Here is a 24,651-nt window from a genome sequence, read left to right as displayed (position 1 = left end):
GCCCTTGAAGCTCTTCCAGTGCCACCGTGAACCCAACACCGACCGTTCCCAGCTCCTCAACGTCCCCAGTGTCCCAGAATCCTCTTGGTTGGAAAAGCCCTTGAGGACGGTCAGTGTTGGGTTCATGGTTGGACTGGGGGAGCTTCAACTCCCCAGTGGCCCCCCAACGTCACAGAATCCCAGACTCAGGTTGGAAAAGCCCCTGAAGCTCCTCCAGCCCAACCATGACCCTCCCCCTGACCGTTCCCAACTCCCCCAGATCCCTCAGCGCTGGGTCACCCCAACTCTCCAACCCCCCCCAGGGATGGGGACTCCCCCCCTGCCCTGCGCAGCCCATTCCAGCCCCCACCAGCCCCTCCTGGACAGAAATATTCCCCATGTCCCGCCTAACGCAGCCTCTGCCCCCGCCAGGCCCAGCTCTGCCGCTGCTCCACGCTCCTCTCCTCCCACGACGCGGCCCTCGCCCAGGTGAGCACCCGCCCGGGGACACGCTCAGCTCCGGCCAACGCTGCGTCGCCCCCCCACAGCCCCCCCTTCCACGGCCGGACCCCCCCAGCCCCAGCGTCGTTCCTGTTCCCCAGGCCAGGCAGCGCGTGGAGGAGCTGACGGCGGCGCTGGACGAGTACAACAGGGTGGTGCAGGTACAGCACCCCCCCCCAGAGCCCCCCAACTCCTCCTGGCCGCGGGGAGCCACACCAGGAGGAGTCCGAGCCCCTGGGCCACAGGCAGAGCCCCGAGGTGGCCACTCTCTCTTGAGGGTTGGTAGCCACAGCCCCTTGCCACAGCGTGCGGGGTAGAGGCACCATCCAAACAGCCCATCCTGGGGCAGGGGGGGGGGGGCTGCAGGGAAAAACCAGTGCTCCCAGCAGCCGTACTGGTGCCACCTGTGGTAGCGCTGGGCCGCACCGGTCCTGCCCTGAGGAACGCAGAGCGGTGCGGAGCGCCCGAATTCTCCCCGCAGGGTCTGAAAAAAACTCTTTGCCCTCACGGGGGCTGAAAATTCTTTCCCCCCCCCCCTCTCCAGGAGCTGCAGCTGGAGACGACGCGGCTCCACGACCGCCTGGGCCGGACACCCGACGCCTGGGCCACGTAGGTCTGCGCCGGGCCTGGAGGGACACAGCGAGGAGGGGGGGGGGAAAACGGGGTGGGGGGGACACGGGTGGTCTGCGCTGGGCCCAGAGGGACACGGCGGGGGGACACCACGAGCTCAGCTCCGAAAAACCGTCAAAGAAAAGGAGAAAAATGAGCAAACGGTGAAAATCGAGCCTGGCAGAAGCCAGGGCCCCGCCTCTGCCCACGGCACCGCGGCCCTGGCAGCCAGACCCTGAATTTGGTCCCAAAAGAGCCCCCGGAGGGTTAATTTGAGGTTTTTTGGAGGCGGGGGGGGGTGGTTGTTCAGCACGTGTTAAAAAACAAAACCACACTTACAATCAAATTTACATACGACATGTTTATAGTGTATAGAAAAGAAACGAATATTCATGTTAATTCCCCCAAGGCACACCCCTATTTCCAGAGGATTTAATCCATAAATTAATCCATCACGGGGTCTCTGAGGAGCTTCTGGGGGGGGGTTCAGTGCTTTGGGGGGGTCCCTACTGTCTTTTCCATGAATTTTGAGTTGTTTTTTCGTTTAAGGCCTCGTTTTGGCTCATCGCTCTCTGTCGTTTCTCACCTTTTACCTTTGCCCACCCCGGGTCTGTCGGTTTTTCTGCCCTTTCCGGGGATGTTCCCATCTTGTTGCAAAAATTATTTTGGAATTTTGATTTTTGTTGTGCCCCCCCCCCCCCGGCGCTGAGCCCCGACTCGGTGCCTCGGTGGGAACCTCCGCCCCGCCAACACCGGGCAGATCCTGCCCCGGGCCCCCGGGGCTGCTCGCGGGGGGCAGGACGTGGCCCCCACCGACCCCCTTTGGCCACCGCTCGCCGCGGGGCCGGCCGCTGCTCCCCGCCGTTTCCCCGGCGGGGGGGCAGCGCAGCCCCTCACCCTCCTCCTCCTCCTCCTCCTCCCGCAGGCGTGCGCCGGGTGAGGCCGAAGGCCCGGCGCAGCCGCTCGGCGTCGAGATGGCGGCGACGTGCTGGGTAAGGGCAGGGATGTGGTGACAGCAAGGTGCGGGGGGGGGGCCCCCTGCGGTGGGGGCACCCCCCGGCTGCTGACCCCCAACCCGCGGCTCTGCCCAGGAGAGGGAGGAAGAGGAGGAGGAGGAGGAAGACTCCGGGATGGCGGCAGCGCCCGCAAGGGACGGCGAGCAGGCGGCCAAGGCCCGTCCGTGCGCCAGGTACGGTGGTCGGTGGCGCGGGGCCCGTCCCGTGTGTCCCCCCCCCGCGGGTGAGGGCCCCCCTCCCACCCTCCCGCGTCCCTCCGCGCAGGCCGTGGGTGCTGCCGTGGGTGCTGCTGCTGCTGCTGGCGCTGCCCTGGGTGCTGCCGCGGGGGCTGCCCCTCCGTTACCGGGACCCCCCCCCACAATAAAATCTCTCTGGGCACGATGGCTCCGGCCGGCTGCCGCCTTCCCAGTATAGACCAGTTTGCCCCGTTGTTCTCGCCAGTCTTGCCAAACCCATCCCACTCCGCTCAGCCCCTCAACAGTCCATCCCAGTTCTCCCAGTCCCCCTGGGCCTCTCAACAGTCCATCCCAGTTCTCCCAGTCCCCCTGGGCCCCTCAACAGTCCATCCCAGTTCTCCCAGTCCCCCTGGGCCTCTCAACAGTCCATCCCAGTTCTCCCAGTCCCCCTGGGCCCCTCAACAGTCCATCCCAGTTCTCCCAGTCCCCCTGGGCCTTTCAACAGTCCATCCCAGTTCTCCCAGTCCCCCTGGGCCTCTCAACAGTCCATCCCAGTTCTCCCAGTCTCCCTGGGCCACTCAACAGTCCATCCCAGTTCTCCCAGTCCCCCTGGGCCACTCAACAGTCCATCCCAGTTCTCCCAGTCCCCCTGGGCCTCTCAACAGTCCATCCCAGTTCTCCCAGTCCCCCTGGGCCTCTCAACAGTCCATCCCAGTTCTCCCAGTCCCCCTGGGCCACTCAACAGTCCATCCCAGTTCTCCCAGTCCCCCTGGGCCTCTCAACAGTCCATCCCAGTTCTCCCAGTCCCCCTGGGCCACTCAACAGTCCATCCCAGTTCTCCCAGTCCCGCTGGGCCTCTCAACAGTCCATCCCAGTTCTCCCAGTCCCGCTGGGCCTCTCAACAGTCCATCCCAGTTCTCCCAGTCCCCTTGTGCCTTTCACCAGTCGATCCCAGTCCCCCCAGTCCCCCCCCAATCCCCTGTGCCTCTCACCAGTCCATCCCAGTCCTCCCAGTTCCCTAACTGCCGGGGAAGCTGCTGAGGTGACACTGCAACACTGTTTACGGGGAGCCCCCCCCCGCCCCCCTCGTGCTCCCCCCGGGCTCTGGGGTGTGTTTGGGGGTGCAGAGCCCCAGCGACCCCCCAGCACCGACACCCTGGGGTGCACCAGGGGGCTCCGGGGGAGGATTTGGGGTGCTACAGGCCCCCCCCCCCCCCCAAACCAGGCTCAGAGTCAACGTCTCAACATCAACTTTATAGGCCCTGGGGGGGGCGGGGGGGGGCCAGCCCCCCCCAGTCTCTCTGTAGCTCCGGGGGTCCCATCACGGCCCCCCAGAGGGGCCCCCCCGGGTCCCTCCACGCCTCGGGGGGGGCACCCAGGGGGTCCCCATTTCTCCTGCACCCCCAATCCTGTGGCACCCGCAGCTCAGGCCGGCCTGTGCGGGGAGCGGGGTGGGGGGGTGAGGCCCCAGGCGCCTGGGGACCCCCCCTGCCCCCCCCCCCAACATCCGGGGACCTCCCTGCCCCCCCCCAACATTCGGGGACCCCCCCTGCCCCCCCCCCAACATCCGGGGACCCCCCCTGCCCCCCCCGTACCTGAGTCCGTCCCCGGATGCCCCCTCAGGTCCCGTCCTGCTCCGATTCCGGGGTCCCCTGCGAGGGCTGGGACGGGTGCTGGCACCCAGTACCCCCAGTGCTCCCAGTGTCCCCCTTCCCAGTGCCCAATGCACCCCCACACCAGCCCCACAGCTCCCAGTGCTGCCCTCCTTCTCCCCAGTGCTCCCAGTTATCACACCGTCTCACTCACCACCCCCCTGCCATGTTCCCAGTGCTTCCAGTACCCCACCGCCGTGTTCCCAGTGTTCCCAGTACCCCACCGCTGTGTTCCCAGTGCTCCCGGTACCCCATTGCCGTGTTCCCAGTGCTCCCAGTACCCACCACCATGTTCCCAGTGCTCCTAGTACCCCACCGCCGTGTTCCCAGTGCTCCCAGTACCCCATTGCTGTGTTCCCAGTGCTCCCAGTACCCCACCACCGTGTTCCCAGTGCTCCCAGTACCCACCACTGTGTTCCCAGTGCTCCTAGTACCCCACCGCCGTGTTCCCATTACTCCCAGTACCCCACCGCCATATTCCCAGTGCTCCCAGTACTCCACTACCCCTCTCGCCGCCACCGCCGCCATGGTTCCCAGTGCTCCCAGTACCCCCCCGCCATGGTTCCCAGTGCTCCCAGTACACCTCTGCTCCCCCGCCATGGTTCCCAGTGCTCCCAGTACCCCCCTGCCATGGTTCCCAGTGCTCCCAGTACACCCCTGCCCCCCCCGCCATGGTTCCCAGTGCTCCCAGTACATCCCCACCTGGGCGCAGGGCCTCCTCCACAGTACCCAGGCCGCCGCCGCCAGGCCCAGGGCCCCCCCGAGCCCCCCCAGCAGCATCAGCCCATGGATGCCAGGACTGGGGGGGCCCAGCTGGGACCCCAAAATCCTTTCGTGCTGCACCGCAGGGCGGGGGGTCAGCGGGGGGCCTGGGGACAGGCGGGGGTCAGAGGGGACTTTGGGGGGGTCCCTGGGGGTTAGAGGGTCCTGGGGGGGGTGGGGGGGTGCTGCAGGGAGGTATCGGGAGGGGGGGGGGTGTAGGGGGTCCCCAATGAGCAGGGAGGCCTGAGGGGGGGGCCCAAGAGGGTTGGGGTTCCCCGGGGGGGTCCGGGCGGTACCTGGGCGGCAGCGCAGGCGGGCGCAGCCGGGGAAGTGGAGGGGGCGCCCCCGCAGCCCCCCCAGATGCTGCACGAGGGCCCCCAGCAGCTGCGACACGTTCACCGTCTCCAGCCGGACGCAGCCCTGGGGGTCCTGGGGGGGGGGGGACGGGACATGGGGGGTGTCACAAGAGCCCTCAAACCCTTCTGGGACCCCCCCAGGGCCCCATGAGAGGCCCTGGGGGGGCCCCAAACCCTCCTCACCCCACCCCGGGGACCCCAGAAACACCCCAGAGCCCCCCTGGACCCCCCCCAAAGTCCCCGGAACCCCCCTCAGAGCCTCCCAGCGCCCCCCAATCCCCACTCAGGACCCCCAGCTCCTCCTCACCCCCTCGGGACCCCCCCACACCCCCCCCCGGGACCCCCACTCACATGGATGTGGCACTCGGCCACGAAGGCGATGTGGGCGGCCACGGCCCGGAGCCGGGGGGCCAGCGCCCCCCCCGCCGCCCCCACCATGTGCTCCAGTGCCGCCGCCCCGAAGTGCAGCCCCCAGAGATGGGTGCAGGGACTGTCCTGGGGGGGGGGGGACAAGGGGGGGGTCACAGGGAGGGGCAGGGGTTGGGGGAGACACAGGGAAGGAGTTTGAGGTCAGGGAACCCCGGGCAGGGACGGAGAGCAGGCCCTGTGGGCCAGAACATGGGATAACATGGGATATCATGGGGTAACATGGGATAACATTGGATATCATGGGATATCATGGGGTAACATGGGATATCATGGGGTAACATGGGATAACATGGGGTAGCATGGGGTAACATGGGATATCATGGGATAACATGGGATATCATGGGATATCATGGGATAACATGGGATAACATGGGATATCATGGGGTAACATGGGATATCATGGGATATCATGGGATAACATGGGATATCATGGGATAACATGGGATAACATGGGATATCATGAAGTAACATAGGCTATCATGGGGTAACATGGGATAACACAGGATACCATGGGATAACATGGGATATCATGGAGTAACACAGGATATCATGGGGTAACATGGGATATCATGGGGTAACATGGGTGCACACGCAGCCTCAGACATGGGTGTGGAACATGGGGGGCACACGGGGCATCAGGCAGCCTGGGGAGGAGCCGCAGCCCAGGCCCTGATAAGAACACATGATAACACAGGATAACATGCGTCATCATGGGACAACATGCATCAACACACGATAACACACAGCCTCAAACATGGGTATGGACCATGGGGGGACATGGGAGGGGCCAGGCACTCTGGGCAGGAGCTGCAGGCCAGGCCCTGAGGGGGAGAACATGGGAGAACATGGGAAAACACGCATCAACATGGGATAACACGCATCCTCGGGCATGGGTATGGAGGACATGGGGGGGGTCAGGCAGCCCAGGCGACAGCCACGACCAGGCCGTGTGGGCCAGAACATGGGATAACACAGGATAACATGGGATAACACAGGATAACACGGGATAACACGCCTTGGACATGGGTGTGGGGACACGGGGGGGTCACTCACCACCTCCAGGTTAACGGGCATCGGCACCGGGTAGTCCAGGAGCAGCCACGGGGTCTGCGGGGCCGGGACAGGGCTTGGGGGGGCCCCAAGGGTCCGGGGGGGGCTCGGGGGGGGGCTCGGGGGGTCCCAGAGGGTCTGGGGGGGGGTCAGGGGGTCTGGGGGGGGGTCAGGGGGACCCCAGGGTGCTGCTTTCCCCGGGGAGTGACGGGGTTGGGGGGGAGTGTGTGCTTCAGGGGGGGGGTCAGGGGAGTTTGGGGGGGTCCGGGGGCACGCAGATTGGGGGGGGGGGGGAAGTGTCGGGGGGGGGGTCCCCCAAAGGGGTTTGGGGGGGTCCCGTGGGGTCTCACCAGCGCATCCACGTGGGTGCCGAAGGTGCTGCTGACCGGGCTGGAGTCGAAGGAGCAGCAGCCGCCGGGGGGGGGCGCGGCCAGGAGGAGCAGGACGGGGACCTGGGGGGGGGCACCGGGGGGGTGGGGGCACCTGGGGGGCACTTGGGAAGCGGGGGACACACACACACACACACACACACACCGGGGGGGGGGGAGCCCAGGGAAGTGGGGTGTGGGGGGAGAATCAGGGTGTGGTTGAGGGATTGGGGGGGGGGGGGGGGGGCCCGGGGGGGTCCCCACTTACCAGAGTGGAGCTGGGGGGGGTCAAGTCCATGGCGGGACCAAGCTGGGGCGGGGGGGGGGGGGGGGCCGAGGGGAGGGGGGGGGTGTGGGTGAGCAGGGACCCGCAGGACCCCCCCCCGGGACAAAAAAAAAAAACCAAAAAACTCCCGAGCTGTGGCGGAGCCGCCGCCGAAAGTGAAAGTGGCTCCGAGCTGAATCACGGCCGCGGGGGGGGGGGGAAGAAGCCTTGTGCCCCCCCCCCACCCCCCGCATTCAGGACCGCGGGAGGGGACCCGGGAACCCCCCAGCCCCCCCCAAAAAACCCCCCCCCCAAGGCATCAGGGAGACTTGTGTCCCCCCCCCCCCCTTCCCCATCCCCCAGGGACCCAGGAATCAAGAAAGCACAGCCCCCCCCCCCCCCCCCAAAAAAAAGCCCCCCCCCCGGGACACCCCCGTGTCCGGGACGTCCCCCCCACGCGGTGCCGCTCTAACCCGGGGGCGCGGCTGCCTCGAGCCAACGGACCCCCCCGCGTCCGGGCACGTGGTGGCACAGGGCGCCCCCTGGTGGCGTGGGGGGGGTGACACCCCCCCCCCAACCCCCCCTTCGTGGGCACGAGAGACACAGGCAGAGCCGGGGGGGGCTGTTTATTGGGGTCAGAGGTCGGGGGGGGGGGGGGGGGACGGACGGGGGGGGGCTCAGGGCCCCCCCCCAGGCACCCAGAGGCAGTGGGGGCGGGTGCAGCGCAGCTCCAGCTCCCGCTCAGCGCCGGGGGGGGGCTCCTGCCCCGCCTCCCCCAGGACCCCCCCCGGCACCCACAGGTGGGCGATGCTCCCAGCCGAGGCCCAGTCGGGGTCCTGTGGGGGGGTCAGTGGGGGGGGGTCAGGGACACCCCCACGCTGGGGACATCCCCCCGCCCCCCCCCCCCCCCCCCGTTACTCACCGTGCCCCCCCCGCAGAGCCACAGCCCGTCGGGGTGGTGTCGCGCCAGCATCGCCCCGTCGCCCCCGGGCCCCCCCGGCAGCACCGTCAGGGCCCCCCCGGGGAGCCCCGCGGCCACCAGCGCCTGGGGACAGAGGGACAGGGCGTGGCCGTCACCGGGGGGGGGGGGTTTGGGGGTTCTGGGGGAGCCGAGGGGATGATGGGGGGGCTGGGGGGGGTGTCACAGAGTGACCGGGGGGAACTGGGGGGGGGGCCGGGAGCGTCAGCAGAGAATTAATGGGGGGGGGGGGGGGTGGACAGGACATGGGGGATCCCAGGGAGCTCCTGGGGGGTTTCCAGAAGGTTCTGGGGGGTCCTGGTGAGGTCGATGGGGGGGGTTCCATGGTGGGGGAGTCCTGGAGAGGAGCAGATGGGGGTCCCGGGGGGGCTCCCAGGGGTCCATGAGGGGTCTTGGGGGGCACATGGAGGGTCTCAGGGGGTCAGGGGGGCTCCTGGGGGGCACATTGGGGGGTCTCGGGGGGTCAGGGGGGCTCCTGCGGGGCACACTGGGGGGTCTCGGGGGGTCAGGGGGGCTCCTGGGGGGCACATGGGGGGCTCTGGGGGGTACATGGGGGGTCTCGGGGGCTCCTGGGGGGCACATAGGGGTCCCGGGGGTCAAATGGGGGGTCTCAGGGGGGCTCCCAGAGGGCACATGGGGGTCCCGGGGGGGCTCCCAGGGGTCCATGCGGGGTCCTGGGGGGCACATGGGGGGGTCTCGGGGGGTCAGGGGGGCTCCTGGGGGGCACATAGTGGTCCCGTGGGTCAATAAGGGGTCCCGGGGGCACATTGGGGGGTCTCAGGGGGGTCCCGGGGGTCCGGGGTGCTCTCGAGGGGCCCATGGGGGGGTCCCGGGGGGTCCGCACCTGCCGCAGGCGCCGGGCGGGGCCCAGGCCGCAAGGGGGCGCCATCACCACGAGGCCGTTGCCAAGCGCCAGCGCGGGGGGGAGGAGCTCCAGCGCGCGCTGCAGGGGGCGTGGCCCGCTCCAGGCCACGCCCACCACCCCCAGCGGCCACCGCGTCACCAGGGCCCGGCCCCCGGGCACCTCCTGCGGGATACCGTGAGCCACGCCCCCGACCAGGCCCCGCCCACAGGCCCCACCCCCTGCCCACCCCCATCCATCGCCCTCCGTGGCCACACCCAGAGATTTCACCCCGCCCCCTTCTGCCCCGCCCCCTCCCCACCTTGGCCCCACCCCTTGTCTTGTCCATCAACCCCAAAGCCCCACCCTTCCCCTTTTTTGCCCCTCCCACCTGTACGGCCCCGCCCATCAGCTCCGCACGCTCCGCCCACCGCAACAGCGCCCCCTGCAGCAGCCGCTCCTCATCGCCGTCACCGTCCGGGGGGGCCCCCCCGGGCCCGGCCCCCCCCAGCGCCGCCGCCGCCCCCCGCAGCACCCGGGCACGCGCCGCCCCCGGCAGCCGCCCCCACCTGCGGAGGGGCCGTGGGAGCGCTGGGACCCCCGACACCCCCAGAGAAGGGCCCCCGCGGGGGGGGGGGGGTGTGTGTCCCCCCCCCGGACCCCACCGCTCACCCCAGGGCCACGCGGCGGGCGGCCTCCACGGCTGCAGCGACGTCACCGGAGCTGGGGGTCACCGCGGGCCCCCCCGGGAGGGGCTCTAGGCTGAGGGGGCAGGGTCAGAGGTCAGGGGTCAGAGGGCTCGGCTGCAGGGGGGGGAGCCCTGAGTTTCAAGGGGCGGGGGGGGGGGGGGGGGGGTGGCGTTACCTGTGCTCCTGCCCCAGGAGGGTCTTGGGGGGCTCCCAGGGGGGGCGCCCGAACTCTCGCAGTGCCTGAGGGGGGGACACACACACACACAGCCTGCACTGGGACAGAGCCCTCAGCCCCCCCCTGGGGTCCCCAAAACCTTCCCAGGGCTCCCCCAGCCCCTCTGCTGCCCCCCCACCCCCGCCCCTCCCAGCTCAGCACCCCCCAGGAAACTCAAAAGCCCCCCCCCCACCCCCAAAACGGGGGGGGGGGGGTGTCCCCCCCACCTCACCTCCAGGCTGGGGCCGTCCCCCCCGGCGCAGCCCCCCATCGGGTCCAGCAGATTGAGCGCGTTGAGCCACACCAGCCCCAGGGGCAGCCTGCGGGGCGGGAAGGGAACAAACCTTTTCCTTAGGATGTTATTAACAACCACAAGTAATTAACGACTAATTATCGTCTTACAGGTGTCACCCCCAGAGCAGAGGCGCCGGGGACACAGCGACAGCGCAGCCCCCACCGGGGCTGGCCTAGAGCCCAGGGGAGCTGAGGGACGGAAAATCCATCTCGGGGGCGAAGGTTTGGACGTGAGAAAAGATAAAAAAAACGTGATTTAAGGTTTAGACCCAAAAAAAGGTAAAAAATAAGGGATTTAAGTTTTAGACATAATATAAAAAACAAGTGATTTAAGTTTCGTACGTAAGAAAAAGTAAAAAATAAGTGATTTAAGTTTCATATATAAGAAAAGATTAAAAAGAAATGGTTTAAGTTTTAGATGTAATATGAAAAATCAGCGATTTAAGTTTCATATGTAAGAAAAGGTAAAAAATACGTGTTTTAAGTTTTAGATGTAACCAAAAGTAAAAAATGATTTAAGTTTTAGACATAAAACAAAAATAAATGATTTAAGTTTTAGACATAAAACAAAAATAAATGATTTAAGTTTTAGACATAAAATAAGTGATTTAAGTTTTAGACATAAAATAAGTGATTTAAGTTTTAGACATAAAATAAGTGATTTAAGTTTTAGACATAAAATAAGTGATTTAAGTTTTAGACATAAAATAAAGTGATTTAAGTTTTAGACATAAAACAAAAATAAGTGATTTAAGTTTTAGACATAAAAATAAGTGATTTAAGTTTTAGACATAAAATAAAGTGATTTAAGTTTTAGACATAAAATAAAGTGATTTAAGTTTTAGACATAAAATAAAGTGATTTAAGTTTTAGACATAAAATAAAGTGATTTAAGTTTTAGACATAAAATAAGTGATTTAAGTTTTAGACATAAAATAAGTGATTTAAGTTTTAGACATAAAATAAGTGATTTAAGTTTTAGACATAAAACAAAAATAAGTGATTTAAGTTTTAGACATAAAATAAGTGATTTGTTTTAGACATAAAACAAAAATAAGTGATTTAAGTTTTAGACATAAAATAAAGTGATTTAAGTTTTAGACATAAAATAAGTGATTTAAGTTTTAGACATAAAACAAAAATAAGTGATTTAAGTTTTAGACATAAAACAAAAATAAGTGATTTAAGTTTTAGACATAAAATAAGTGATTTAAGTTTTAGACATAAAACAAAAATAAGTGATTTAAGTTTTAGACATAAAACAAAAATAAGTGATTTAAGTTTTAGACATAAAATAAAAATACGTGGTTTACGTTTTAGATGTAAGAAAAACGTAAGAATTCATCGATTTCAGAGGTAGCGAAAGATACGCAATAAGTGATTAACTCCGGGGAAGCGATTTAGGACGCGAAGCTGCACATAAAGTTGACGTTAAATAGAACATTTTGGGTCTTTTTCAGGAGCCTGCGGGGGAATTCTGACGGAGCTGGTTCGGAAGAGCAGTGGCTGCGCTGAGCGAGGGCGGCCTCGGGAGAGGGGCTGGAAGGGAACGGTGAGAACGGGCTGACGCTGGGGGGGGGACTCGGGAAATTAACGATGAGCCGAGAGCTGAAAGTTCCTGGGAACCCCCCAAAGCCTCTTTGCGCCGGGGTGTGGTGGAGAATCTCACACACACAAGGTGACTTTTGGGAGCCGCTGCCGCTCGCCGAGGCGCTGCCCGGCCCGGAGACACCCCCGGGCCGGGGAAATTCTTTAACAGGGGTCAGAGGAATGAATTGGGGTTTCGAGGTCAAGGGTCAAAGGTCGGGGGGGGGGGGGGGGGGTCACCTCTGAGCCGTGTCGAGGGCGACGGTCGCATCCTGGGCCCAGAGGGAGGCGGCGGCCGCGCGGGGAAGCCCCGAGGCCACCGCGATGGCCTCCCCCGGCGAGCGCACGGGCAGCAGCACCAGCATCGGCCCCGGCACCTTTTGGGGAGGGGGGGGGGAACATCAGTGCACCCCCAAACTGCGCCCCCCCCAGCCCCCTGGCTCTTTGTGATGCCCGCTCCACATTCCTCCCCCCCCACCCCCTGTTATTTTTGGGCTCCCCTAAAGCTCTCCTTCCCCCCCCCCCCCCCCCCCAGGCACCCACCAGCTCCCGGAGGCAGCGCGAGGTGGGGGCCACCCCCGTGATCAGGGTGGGGGGGTAGAAGCGACCCCCCAGGGATGGCGGCAACGGCAGCTGGAAAACCTGTTGGGGGGCCGGGGGGGGGGGGGGGATGTGGGGGGGGTGAGAAAGACCCTGGTGACCAGGTACCCCCAAACCCCCCCCCAGAGGGGACACAGGTGTTCAGGTGCCACCCCCCCCCCCAAAAGGGACCCCCATGTCCCACACTGACCCCCACGCCCTCAGTCCTTCTGTGTCCCCCCCCCATGGCCACCCCCCACACCCCCAAACCCGTCAGCCCCCCCACGTGTCCCCCATGTGTCCCCATGTCCCCCCCCATGTCCCCTCCCTCTTCCCCACGACCCCCCCCGTTCCCCCTCACCTCCGCCCCCCCCCCAACGTCCTCCCACATTTCCCATGTCCCCCCCCACTCCCAAACCCCTCAGCCCCTCCATGTCCCCCCCCACCGTGTCCCCTCCCTCCTCCCCACGACCCCCCCCTATTCCCCCTCACCTCCGCCCCCCCCCCAACATCCTCCCACATTTCCCATGTCCCCCCATTTCCCCCCCAGGCCCCCACACCCCCCTGTGCCCCCCCCCCTCACCTCAGCCCCCTCCTCACGCGCCTCCTGCACCAGCCCCTGGGGGGAGGCGGCCGTGGGGGGCAGCGGCCCCACGTCGGTGCCGGGGTCCTGGGGGTCCCCGACTCGCAGCCCCCCCAGCCGGGCCCGGAGCCGCCGTTCCAGCGGGGCCACCACCCCCTCCTGCGCCAGCACCACGCAGCCCCCCCAGGGGAACTGGGGACACAGGGAGGGGTGTCAGGGGGGCCCCGGGATACCAGGACACCCCCCCCCCCCCCAAAAAAAAATACTGTGGGACCCCCAGGCCGCGCTCACCACCGCTGGGGGGGTCCCCAGGCTCCCCACGACGGCGGCGGCTGCGCTGTCCAGGTCGGCTGAATCGAGGATGATGACGACGACTCGGCCCCCCCGGGCCCCCCCCAGCCGCGGTCCCCGGCACGGGGACCCCCAAACCACGTCCTGCACCTCCTCCTGCATCGGGGGGGACACACACACAGAGCTGAGGACACGGGGACCCCCCCAGCCGTGTCCTGCTCCCCCACATGGGGACACTGAGGACAGACACCCCCAGGCCTTGCCCTAACCCCCCCCCCGCGGAGCCCCCCCCCCACCCCGTACCTGCTGGGCGCCGAGGAAGGTGACAGCACCGATGCGGGGGTGCGCACGGAGGGCGCGGCGCAGTTGGGGGGTCCCCGTCACCACGTTGAGCAGCCCGGGGGGCAACGCCCCCCCCTCCCTGCTCAGCTCGGCCACCAGCAGCGGCAGCAGCGGGGCCTCGGCCGGCGGCAGCACCAGCGCCGCGTTGCCTGCGCAGGATCTCTGGGTCCCCTGGGGGAGCCGGGGGGGGGGGCCCCCCCAAATGCCTCGGTCCCCTGGGGCCCCCTCAAATGCCTCGGACCCCTCCCTGGGTCCTCCCAACTTGGACACTAGGGTCTGTCCCATTCCCCCCCCGCCCCTCAAAAAAAGTCCCGGGTTCCCTCCTTGGGTACCCTGAAGGCCAGGCCCGCCCCCACCCAGACAATGGGGGGTCCCTGTGTGTCGCCCCCCCAAAAAAAAAAAATTGGGGTTTCCTCACTCACCCATAACCAGGAGGGGTCCCAGTTTCCAGAGCAGCGTCGCCAGCGAGCAAGGACCCGACATGACGATGGCCACCACACCTGGGGACACCGCCGGGGGGGGGCTCAGCGGGGTCCCGGGGGGGGTGCCAAGGTCCCGGGGGTCTCGGGGGACACTCACCGAGGGGGGCCCAGCCGCTGAGATCGGGGGGGCTGAGCTGGGCCCACCCCGCTGGCACCCGCAGCAGCCGCAGCCCCAGCTCCAGGTCGGCTCCGAGGGCCTGGGCTAGCGGCCGCCCCTCCGAGAGAGCCGCCAGCGCCGCCACCCCCGCGGCCCCCCCCTCCAGCGCTGCCGCCAGCCTGCGGGGACGGGGGGCACGGGGGTGAGGGCACGGGGGGCCGGGGGGGTGTCGGGGGCCGGGGGAGGGACGTGGGGGTGCACAGGAATACGGGGGGGGGACAGGGGGTGAGGGCTCAGGGGGACAAGGGGCTGAGAGGGGGACATGGGGGGGGGGGACAGGGGGGATGTTGGGGGACAGGGGGGTGCACAGGGACACAGGGGGACATGGGGGGACACAAGGGTGCACAGGGATACTGGGGGGGACAGGGGGGTGTGGGGGGACGGGGGGACGGGGTGTGTTTGGGGACGGGGGGGACATGGGGGTACACAGGGATACTGGGGGGGGGACAGGGGGATGTGGGAGGGACATGGGGGGACAGGGAGGTGCACAGGAACACTGCGGGGGGACATGGGGGGGCAGGGGGACATAAGGGGACATGGTGGGGGGACAGGGGGACATGGGGTGCACAGGGACACTGGGGGGGTACACGCTGGGGGGGACTTGAGGACGTGGGGGGACACAGGGACACGGGGGGGGACGACATGGAGGGACACGGTGGGGGGACAGGAGGACACGGGGGGACACAGACGCTGTGGGGGGATGAGAACATGGAGTCACGGGAGGTCACGGGGTCACACAAGGTCACAGAGGGTCCCAGTGTCACCAGAGCCCAAGGTCAGGGGTCAGAGGTCACCGGGACTCACTGCTGCAGGCGCTGGGCCCGCTGGGGCCCCCCCATTTGCTGCCATTTTGCTGCCGCCGCCGCCGCCGCGTCCACGGCCAGCGCCAGGTCAGCCTCGTCCCCCCGCGGCACCGTCGCCAGGAGACGCCCTGGGGGGGGGACAGAGGGTGGGTGTAACCCCTGACCCTTGACCCTGACCCTTGACCTTGACCCTTGACCCACACACCCCCCCCATACCTGTGGCGGCCTCCCGGCACTCCAGCGTCCCCCGTCCCGGCGGCTTCAGCCACGTCCCGGCCACGAAGTGCCCCAGGGCCCGGCTGTGGGTCTCCAGCCAGGCCTGGGGGGGTCCCCAACATGTGGGTGTGTGTCCCCCCCCCGCCAACAGCCAGGGCGGGGCCCGGACACGGGGGTTCCCCCGAGGCCGCTGCCCCTCCCCACCCCCAACGACCTTTGGCCTGTGCGGGGGGTGGGGGGGGGACGACGACGACACAGACATTGCCCCACCCTCAACTTTGACCCCCCCACACCCCCCCCCCCCAGACTCTGACTCTTCCCAGGGACCCCACAATCCCCCACCCCGAATTTTCCCCCCCCCGCCACATGGGGGGGCCCACGTGTCCCCCAGGTCCCCCCATGGGCCCTCATGGCTCCCCCCCCCCAGGGCTCCCCCTATAACCCCCCCCCTCGACTCTCTGGGCTCCCCAAACACCCCCCCCCCCGCCAACCCCCCCCTTCTGGGTCCCTCCCCTTGGCCCATGCCCCCCCCCAGCCCCCCAAAACTTCCCCCCCGGGCCCCACTCCCCCCACTCCAGACTCTTCCAGTGTCTCTTCATGGGTCCCCCGGGCCCCCCCGGGCCCCCCAACCCCCCCCCCAGTGCCCTCCTGTAGCCCTAATTGCTCCCTCAGGACACCCAGTGCCCCCCCCCAGCCCCCCCAAACCCTCAGAGTTCCCCAAGACCCCCCCCCCAGCCCCGCAAATTCTTCCAGTGTCCCTTCAGGGGCACCCCGGGCCCCCCAAAACAACCCCCATGGCCCCCCCCAGTGCCCTCCTGTAGCCTTAATTGCTCCCTCAGGACACCCAGTGCCCCCCCCAGCCCCCCAAAACCCTCAGTTCCCCAGGACACCCCCCCCAGCTTCACTCCCCCCCCCAAACTCTTCCAGTGTCCCTTCATGGGCCCCCCAAATCCCCCCCAGGGCCCCCCTCACCTCCCCCGGTGCGGCCCCCCCGAGCCTCGGTCCCTCCTCCATGGTGCTAAAAATCTCCGGGACCGGGGGGGGCCCCAACGCCGCCATCACCACCACACCAACGAGACGACTCCTCCGGGGCGGACAGAGCGGCCCCGCTGCCGCCGCGGAACCATCGAGACGGGCCCCGCGCCCCACCGGAAGCGGAAGTGCCGCTCGGCGGGAGGGAGCGGAGGCCGGTAACGGCTGCGGGGGGGGGGCGCTGAGGGGGGCCGGGGGGGCTCTCCGGGGGCCGAGGGACCGGGAGAGCCCGAGGGGGGGTGTTGGGGTGCAGCGAGGTCCGGGGGGGGGGGGCGCTGGGGGCATCTGGGCGTCCCGTGTCCCCCCCCCGGTTCCCCACGTGTGGTCCCGTTGCCCCCCCCCAGCCCATGGCGGCCCCCGCGGACCCGTCGCTGCTGTCGGCGGAGCTGGAGGCGGAGGAGGGGGATGACGAGGCGCTGCGGCGGCTCCTGCTGCAGGTGGGGACGGGGGGGTCCCGGGGGTGTGTGTGGGGGGGTCCCGGTACTGACCGTTCCCTCCCCAGGTGACCCAGGACGATGAGGCCCCCCCCGCCGCGGCGCCCTCCCGCGCTGTCACCCCACAGCCAGGTACGGGGGGGTCTGGGGAGGTGTTTGGGGGGGTCTCGGGGGGGGGGCGGCCTCCCCCTGACCCCCCCCCCCCCCTCCCCTTTCTCGCCAGGGCTGTGTGTGAAGACCAGGGCGGGGGGGGCCAAGGTCTTTGTCAACGTTTGTCACTCGAGGGAAGTGCCCCCCCCCCCTCCGCTGTCCCCCCCGGGGCTGCAGCGGCTCCTCCACGCCCCCCCCACCTCAGCTGGGGCCTTCCGCATCCCCATGAGCCTGGGGGAGCCCCACGCCGAGCTGGATCGCGGTAAGACCCCCCCCCCGCAATCCCGCCCCCCCCTCCCCGCCAATTCCCCCCCCCCCCCCCAACCCACAAATCACCCCCCCACGTCCCGCAGGTGGCCGGGGCTGCACAGCCTACGACGTGGTGGTGAACTCGGGGTTCTTCCGCACCCTCCAGGTGAGGGGGGGGCCGGGGGGGGGTTTGGGGGGGCTCGTGAGGGGAATTGGGGGGGCCCTAACCCACCCCCTTGACCCCCCCCTCAGGCTGATCCCCTGTACCTGGAGTTTTTCCTGACGGTGGCCATGGAGGGGCTGTCGGAGAAGTACGGGGTGGAACTGGAGCTGACTGGTGAGGGGGGGCTGGGGGGGGGGGCGAGGGGGGGTCACAGGCTGGGGCGGGTGCTGGGAAACTGGGAATGGGGAGAAATTGGGGGGGGGGGAGGCTGGAAAGGAGTGGGGGGCACTGGGGGGGCGGGGGGGATGAGTGGAGACAGGGGAGCAGCAGTGGTGGGGTCCTGGAGGGGGGGTGGCATGTGGGGGGGGGTAGTTGGAGGGGTTTTACACCCCTATAACCCCCTGTCCCCCCCCGTCCCCCCCCCGTCCCCCCCCCAGGCTGGCGGGTGCTGCAGAACCGCAAGTTCATGGGCTCCATCTCGGCCCAGAACATCCGGGCACGGCCCCGACCCCACATCCAGGAGCTCGAGGGGTGAGTGAGGGGGCGCCCCCCCCCCCCCAACACTCCCCACCCCCCCAGTGTCCCCTGGGGCACCCTTGTGCCCCCCCCCCGCCTCCCCCTGACCTTCCTCTTCCTCACAGCCCCCCCCAGCAGCCGCCGCCACCCCCCAGGTAGGAGCGGTGGGACTGAGCGGGGATGGGCCCCCCTACCCCTCCCCTACCCCCACTCTGGGGCCCCCCCACCTGACCTGTGACCCCCCCCCCCAGCCCCCCGGGGCCCCCCCAATTCGTGGTGGTGGCTGAACCCTCGTCCCAGCACCCGCAGGTGCTGCAGGCGCGTATCCTCCTGCCCCATGCTGTGAGTGGGGGGGCAACTGTGGGGCTGGGAGGGGGCAACTGTGGGGCTGGGAGGGGGCAACTGTGGGGCTGGGAGGGGGCAACTGTGGGGCTGGGGGGGGGCAACTGTGGGGCTGGGGGGGGGCAACTGTGGGGCTGGGGGGGGCAACTGTGGGGCTGGGAGGGGGCAACTGTGGGGCTGGGGGGGGGCAACTGTGGGGCTGGGGGGGGGCAACTGTGGGGCGGGGGGGGCAACTGTGGGGCTGGGGGGGGGCAACTGTGGGGCTGGGGGGGGGCAACTGTGGGGCTGGGGGGGGCAACTGTGGGGCGGGGGGGGCAACTGTGGGGCTGGCAGGGGGCAACTGGGATGGGCAGGGGGCAGCTGTGGGGCTGGGGGGGCATTGTGGGGCTGGGAGGGGGCAACTGTGGGGCTGGGAGGGGGCAACTGTGGGGCTGGGAGGGGGCAACTGTGGGGCTGGGAGGGGGCAACTGTGGGGCTGCGGGGGGCAACTGGGGCTGCGGGGATGGCTGGGGGGGGCAACTGTGGGGCGGGGGGGTAACTGGGGCTGGCAGGGGGTGCACTGTGGGCTGGAGAGGAGTTATTGGGGGGCTGGGGGGGGGCACTGGGAGAGTACTGGGGAGAACTGGGAGGAGTGTTGTGGGGCTGGGGGGGGGCGGGGCTGTCCGGCCCCTCCCCCTGACCCCCCCCCTTTGCCCCCCTCCCGCAGGCGGGGGCGGGGTCGCTGTGGCTGGGCTGAGCGAGGAGCGGCTGGTGCTGGGGGGGGCAGAGGGGGGCCCCCCCCTCCTGGAGCTGGGGCTGCCCCTCCCCCCGACCCCACCCGCTGCCACGCCCGGTTCCACCTGCGCACCAAGGTAACGGTCGCCATGGCAACCTCTGCCCCCCCCCCCCAAATCTCCCCCCCCTTCACCTTGATGAATTTGTAGCCCCGCCCCATCCGACCCCTGACCTCTGACCTCTGCCCCCAGGTCCTCACTGTGACGATGCCCCTGCAGGCATGAAGCTGGGGGGGGGGGGGGGGGAAGCTCTGGGCAGGGCCCCCCCCCCCCGCCCAGGGACCCCCCCAGATGCCGGGGTCCATCTCCTCTTCCCCCCCTTTTTTTTTTTCTTAAAAAAACCCCAAAAATTGACAAAAAATTGGCAAAAACGCATCGTGTGTGTGTGTGTGTGTGCGTTTGCGAGGGGCCCCCCCCCCCGGGCACTTACTTGGGGGCCCCCCCCCCAGGCACTTGCCCCCCCCCCCCCAGGCACTTGAGACCCCCCCAGGGTCCTGAGCGGCTGGATGCGGGGGGCAGTGGATGCTGGGGGGGGTCCATTGCCCCCCCAACCCCAGGATGCTGCACCCAGGCACCCACCCAGCCTTCCCCCCCCCTCCCAACTCCGGCGCGGGGGGGGGGACACACGACACGGGGCGGGGGGGGGGCCCTGCCCACGCTGGGGGGGGATTTAGCGCTGAGCCGGCGGCTGGGCGGAAGGCGGCGGCGGGGTGGGGGGGGGCTGTTCCCAGAGGCCTCAGGCGTCCCAGAGGAGGAGAGAGGACCCCGGGGAGGCAGCCCAGGTGTTGGGGGGCCGGGGGGGGGCACCCAGGTGTTGGGGGCCGGGGGGGGGCACCCAGGTGTCCCTAAACGGGGGGGGGGGGCACATGTGGGTGATGGTGCCCTGAGCCGCGATGGAGTTCAACAAGGAGGAGTTCAGGAGGCAGGTGGGGGCCGCGCTGGGCCGACTGCACCGGTGAGTGGCGCTGGGGGGGGGCGGGAAGGACCCAAATATTAAAGGGGGGGGGGGGCGGGGGGGGTGTTTGTGCACACGCAGCTCCAGCACTTCCCCCCCCCCCTCCCCAAAACTCCCCTAATCCCGGTTTATGTAAGTGTGAACGTGTCAGAGCACTTTTGGCAGGAGGGGGGGCGGCTTGCACACGTGCGTGTCTGCCCCCCCCCCCCACTCCGTGTGTGGTTGTTGCACATGCGTGTGTCGGGGTGTGTGTGTGTGTGTCCCCCCCCCAGCCCATTTGTGGCTGTTGCACACGTGTGTGTCCTCATCCCCCCCCCCCTGCCAGGAGCTCGGATTTAGACCCGTGTTAATCCGCTGCCACCACGCTGCGGGGGGGGCATGGGGGGACCTGGGGACACGCCGGGGGGGGGGGACATAAGATGGGGGGGGGGGGGGGCTGCGGGATGCAGGGGGGGGCCGGAGCTGCCCGCTCTGTGTGTGTGTGTGCGTGTCCCCCCCCCCTCCCTCTCCATCGTCCCTCCAGGATTCTCGAGCGGCGGCAGGAGGATGCGGAGGGGCTGGAGTTGGGCTCGGGGGGGTGCTCCGGGCGGGGGGGGGATTCAGGGGGCCCCCCCCCATCACCCCCCGGTGTTGGACTGCACCTGCTGCGGCCTCCCCCGGCGCTACGGCATCGCCGTGCTCTGCGCCGTCGGGTTCTGCATCAGCTTCGGCATCCGCTGCAACCTGGGGTGGCCGTGGTCAGCATGGTCAACGCGGGGCACGGGCAGGTACGGGGGGGGCACGGGGGGGGGCACGGGGGGGGCTGGGGTCAGCATGGGGAATGGGGGGGCACAGGGGGGGCTAGGGGGTGTGGGGATTGGGGTCAATGGGGAACACAGGGAGGTATGGGGGGGCCAGGGGGGGCTGGGGGTCAACGGGGGGGGCACAGACAGGTCTGGGGGGGGCCAGGGTGTGACGGGGGAGGGGGCAGATATGGGGGGCAGATGGGCAGGGACGGGGGGATTGGGGGGGGGGGGGGCCGGGGGGGCAACAGGACCCAGGGGCAGGTACAAGGGGGTTCTGGGTCTGGAGAACAATGAGGGGGGGGGTGGAGGGGTACAGGGTTGGGGGGGGGGGGGGGTTCCCAGCCGCGTTGACCCCCCCTCCCCGCTCCCCCCAGCACGCCCAGTTCAACTGGGACCCCGAGACCGTGGGCTGATCCACGGCTCCTTCTTCTGGGGTTACATCGTCACCCAGATCCCGGGGGGCTTCATCGCCCAGAAATTCGCAGCCAACAGGTTGGTGGGGGTGGAGGGGGGGGGGTGTATGTGACGGGGGAGGGGGGGGGGCAGCCATTGCACGTGTGTGTGTGTGTCCCCCCCCCGCAGGGTCTTCGGCCTCGCCATCGTCTCCACGTCGCTCCTGAACATGCTGATCCCCGCGGCCGCCCGCACCCACGTCGGCTGCGTCATCACGGTCCGGGTGCTGCAGGGGCTGGTGGAGGTGAGGGTTGAGGGGGGGTCACTGCCCCCCTTACCCCCCCCCCGGGCTCCCCTTTGGGCTGTGGGGGCCATGGGGCCGTGACCCGCCCTGTGTCACCCCAGGGTGTCACCTACCCGGCGTGTCACGGCATCTGGAGCAAGTGGGCCCCCCCCTGGAGAGGAGCCGCCTGGCCACCACGGCGTTCTGCGGTAGGATGGGGGGTGCCCCCGGGAATGGGAGGGGGCGAGGTGTTGGGTCCCCTGGGGTTGGGGGGCAGGATATTGGGGTCCCCTGGGGTTGGGGGGCAGGATGTTGGGGTCCCCTGGGGTTGGGGGGCAGGATATTGGGGTCCCCTGAGGATGGGGGGCAGGATATTGGGGTCCCTTGGGGTTGAGGGGCAGGATGTTGGGGTCCCCTGGGGATGGGGGGCAGGATGTTGGGGTCCCCTGGGGTTGGGGGGCAGGATGTTGGGGTCCCTTGGGGATGGGGGCAGGATGTTGGGGTCCCCTGGGGTTGAGGGGCAGGATGTTGGGGTCCCCTGAGGATGGGGGGCAGGATGTTGGGGTCCCCTGGGGTTGGGGGGCAGGATGTTGGGGTCCCCTGGGGCTGAGGGGCAGGATGTTGGGGTCCCTTGGGGTTGGGGGGCAGGATATTGGGGTCCCTTGAGGATGGGGGGCAGGATGTTGGGGTCCCTTGGGGTTGGGGGCAGGATGTTGGGGTCCCCTGGGGTTGGGGGCAGGATGTTGGGGTCCCCTGGGGATGGGGGCAGGATGTTGGGGTCCCCTGGGGTTGGGGGGCAGGATGTTGGGGTCCCCTGGGGTTGGGGGGCAGGATGTTGGGGGTCCCTTGGGGATGGGGGGCAGGATGTTGGGGTCCCTTGGGGTTGGGGGGCAGGATGTTGGGGTCCCCTGGGGTTGAGGGGCAGGATGTTGGGGTCCCCTGAGGATGGGGGGCAGGATATTGGGGTCCCTTGGGGTTGGGGGCAGGATGTTGGGGTCCCCTGGGGTTGGGGGGCAGGATGTTGGGGTCCCCTGGGGATGGGGGCAGGATGTTGGGGTCCCCTGGGGTTGGGGGGCAGGATGTTGGGGTCCCCTGGGGATGGGGGGCAGGATGTTGGGGTCCCCTGGGGTTGGGGGGCAGGATATCGGGGTCCTCGGGGGGGGGCAGGACGCCAGGGCCTGGAGGCTGGGTCACGGCCCCCAACACCCCGGGGTGTCCCTGGGGGGACCATGGGGCTGGCAGGGGAGGGACCAGCCCCCCCCCCCCCCCCTCCAGCCTGGGTCTCAACTCGGGGGGGGGGGGGCAGTGGGGCCACCAACACCCCCCCAATGTCTGGGTGTCCCCCCCCCCGATCTCTGGGTCCCCCCCTGGATCTGTGCCCCCCCGGGCAGGCTCCTACGCGGGGGCGGTGGTGGCCATGCCCCTGGCCGGGTGTCCTGGTGCAGTACATCGGCTGGAGCTCGGTCTTCTACGTCTACGGTGAGACCCGACACCCCCCCCGGACCCCCCCCCCCGCACCCCAGCTCCGGGCCTGGCCCCACCCTGACCCCCCCCCCGTGACCCCAGGCAGCTTCGGGGTGTGCTGGTACCTGTTCTGGGTGCTGGTGTCCTACGAGAGCCCGGCCCAGCACCCCACCATCACCCCCGAGGAGCGCAAGTACATCGAGGAGAGCATCGGGGAGAGCGCGGGCAGCAACCCCCTGCTGGTGGGCGGGGTCAGGGGTCAGGGGTCGGGGGTCGGGGGTCAGAGAGCTGGGAGGGAGGAGGGGATGGGGGAGGGCAAAGCTGGGTGGTGGTGGGGAGGGTCAGAGGGCAGGGTGGGGTCTAGTGAGATCAGTGGTGGGGGTCAGAGGTGGGGTCAAAGGGTCAGAGGTGGGATGAGGGGTCAGGTCAGTCCTGTGGGTCACTGGTCTTAGGGTCAAAGTAAGGTCAGAGGCAGGGTCGGGGGTCAGAGATGGGGTCAGGTCAGTCCTGTGGGTCATTAGCTTCAGGGTCAGGGGTCAGTAGCGGGGTCAGGGGTCAAGTCAGTCCTGTGGGTCATTGGCCTCAGGGTCAAAGGGTCATCAGCGGGGTCAGGGGTCAGAGGTGGGATGAGGGGTCAGGTCAGTCCTGTGGGTCATTGGCCTCAGGGTCAAAGTAGGGTCAGAGGTGGGGTCAGAGATGGGGTCAGGCCAGTCCTGTGGGTCATTGGCTTCAGGGTCAAAGGTGGGGTCAGGGGTCAGCAGCGGGGTCAGGGGTCAGGTCAGTCTTATGGGTCATTGGCCTCAGGGTCGAAGGGTCATCAGCAGGGTCAGGGGTCAGAGGTGGGGTCAGGTCAGTCCTGTGGGTCATCGGCCTTAGGATCGAAGTAAGGTCAGCAGCAGGGTCAGGGGTCAGAGGTGGGGTCAGGTCAGTCCTATGGGTCATTGGCCTCAGGGTCAAAGCAGGGTCAGAGATGGGGTCAGGGGTCAGAGATGGGGTCAGGGGTCAGAGATGGGGTCAGGGGGGAGGCCGCTGGGTGCAGGGTCAGGGCTGGGCATTGGATCCCCGTCAGCAGGGTCAGGAGGTGGAGGGGTGACGGGGGGGGGTGTGTGTGTGTCACATCGGGGTCAAGGGTCACAAGGTCACCTCCAGCCCCGCCCCTGCAGCTGGCCACGCCCTGGCGGCAGTTCTTCACCTCCATGCCCGTCTACGCCATCATCGTGGCCAACTTCTGCCGCAGCTGGACCTTCTACCTGCTCCTGATCAGCCAACCCGCCTACTTCGAGGAGGTGTTCGGCTTCGAGATCAGCAAGGTGGGACCCCCACCCCACCCTGGGGGGGACCCCGCGGCCCCGGGGGGGGGTGGATCCCCGGGGTCTGGGTGCCCCACGGCTGACGGCCCCGCAGGTGGGGCTGCTCTCGGCCCTGCCCCACCTGGTGATGACGATCGTCGTCCCCATCGGGGGCCAAATCGCCGATTTCCTGCGCTGCCGGGGGCTGATGTCGACCACCAACGTCCGCAAGATGATGAACTGCGGCGGTGAGGGGACGGGGGGGGGGGACATGGAAACGTCGTGGAGGGGGGAGGTAGGGGGACAGGGGGGCACGTGGGGGGGTGCGGGGGACATGGAGGGAGTTGGGGGAGGATGGGGAGAGGTTGGGGGTGACGAGGGGAGGACACGGGGGTGACAGAGGGGACAGGGAGGGGGACACGGACAGGACAAAGAGGAGACCTGGAGGGGGGACAGGGGGGAGATGGGGAGAGGTTGGGGGTGACGCGGGGAGGAGGTGGGGGGACACTGAGGGGACCGGGAGGGGGACATGGACGGCACAAAGAGGAGACCTGGAGGGGGGACAGGGGGGAGATGGGGGGACTGGGGCACAGGGGGTCCCAG

The 24,651-nt window shown here is 67.8% G+C and overlaps 4 protein-coding genes across 5 annotated transcripts in view; 2 read left to right on the top strand and 2 right to left on the bottom strand.

Moving 5' to 3' along the window:
* Positions 1-3,574: 3,574 nt before the first annotated feature.
* On the bottom strand, positions 3,575-7,528 carry FLT3LG (fms related receptor tyrosine kinase 3 ligand). The gene is made up of 8 exons (XM_074930053.1): positions 7,167-7,528; positions 6,881-6,982; positions 6,534-6,587; positions 5,403-5,546; positions 4,952-5,124; positions 4,636-4,843; positions 3,877-3,942; positions 3,575-3,716 (listed from the first exon to the last, which is right to left on the bottom strand). The coding sequence occupies exons 1-7, from the start codon at positions 7,194-7,196 to the stop codon at positions 3,901-3,903; spliced, it is 753 nt and encodes a 250-aa protein (XP_074786154.1). The 5' UTR covers positions 7,197-7,528; the 3' UTR covers positions 3,575-3,716; positions 3,877-3,900.
* Positions 7,529-7,824: 296 nt separating this feature from the next.
* ALDH16A1 (aldehyde dehydrogenase 16 family member A1) lies at positions 7,825-16,367 on the bottom strand. 2 transcript variants are annotated; one of them, XM_074929992.1, is made up of 17 exons: positions 16,193-16,366; positions 15,221-15,323; positions 15,006-15,132; positions 14,142-14,320; positions 13,985-14,062; positions 13,524-13,711; positions 13,221-13,376; positions 12,930-13,121; positions 12,311-12,409; positions 12,008-12,144; positions 10,119-10,206; positions 9,848-9,912; positions 9,656-9,745; positions 9,375-9,552; positions 8,987-9,169; positions 8,086-8,208; positions 7,825-7,999 (listed from the first exon to the last, which is right to left on the bottom strand). In XM_074929992.1, exons 1-17 carry the CDS (start codon positions 16,277-16,279, stop codon positions 7,841-7,843), a joined length of 2,232 nt encoding a protein of 743 aa, XP_074786093.1. In that variant the 5' UTR covers positions 16,280-16,366; the 3' UTR covers positions 7,825-7,840. The 2 variants fall into 2 exon arrangements, with proteins under 2 accessions (XP_074786093.1, XP_074786094.1); XM_074929993.1 differs by lacking the exon at positions 12,930-13,121 and having other exon boundaries at positions 16,193-16,367.
* On the top strand, positions 16,285-19,104 carry PIH1D1 (PIH1 domain containing 1). Its single transcript, XM_074930045.1, is given in 12 exon segments — positions 16,285-16,410; positions 16,597-16,689; positions 16,755-16,818; positions 16,910-17,098; positions 17,190-17,251; positions 17,338-17,422; positions 17,686-17,779; positions 18,016-18,106; positions 18,813-18,831; positions 18,834-18,905; positions 18,908-18,957; positions 19,072-19,104. Coding segments are annotated over 11 exon segments (849 nt in total). The 5' UTR covers positions 16,285-16,410; positions 16,597-16,599.
* Positions 19,105-19,711: 607 nt separating this feature from the next.
* Positions 19,712-24,651, top strand: part of SLC17A7 (solute carrier family 17 member 7) — a 5,544-nt gene continuing 604 nt past the window's right edge. The window contains 14 exon segments of the mRNA XM_074929836.1: positions 19,712-19,834; positions 20,358-20,413; positions 20,445-20,555; positions 20,558-20,601; positions 20,994-21,027; positions 21,030-21,111; positions 21,202-21,316; positions 21,418-21,457; positions 21,460-21,504; positions 22,687-22,724; positions 22,726-22,774; positions 22,862-23,001; positions 23,923-24,069; positions 24,164-24,343. Of these exon segments, the coding sequence (XP_074785937.1) occupies positions 19,773-19,834; positions 20,358-20,413; positions 20,445-20,555; positions 20,558-20,601; positions 20,994-21,027; positions 21,030-21,111; positions 21,202-21,316; positions 21,418-21,457; positions 21,460-21,504; positions 22,687-22,724; positions 22,726-22,774; positions 22,862-23,001; positions 23,923-24,069; positions 24,164-24,343 (1,143 nt within the window). The 5' untranslated portion in view covers positions 19,712-19,772.

Source organism: Athene noctua, chromosome 31, assembly GCF_965140245.1.
Source record: "Athene noctua chromosome 31, bAthNoc1.hap1.1, whole genome shotgun sequence".
In the NCBI taxonomy this organism is placed as follows: Eukaryota; Metazoa; Chordata; class Aves; order Strigiformes; family Strigidae; genus Athene; species Athene noctua.
This window is presented reverse-complemented; position numbering and strand designations above follow the sequence as displayed.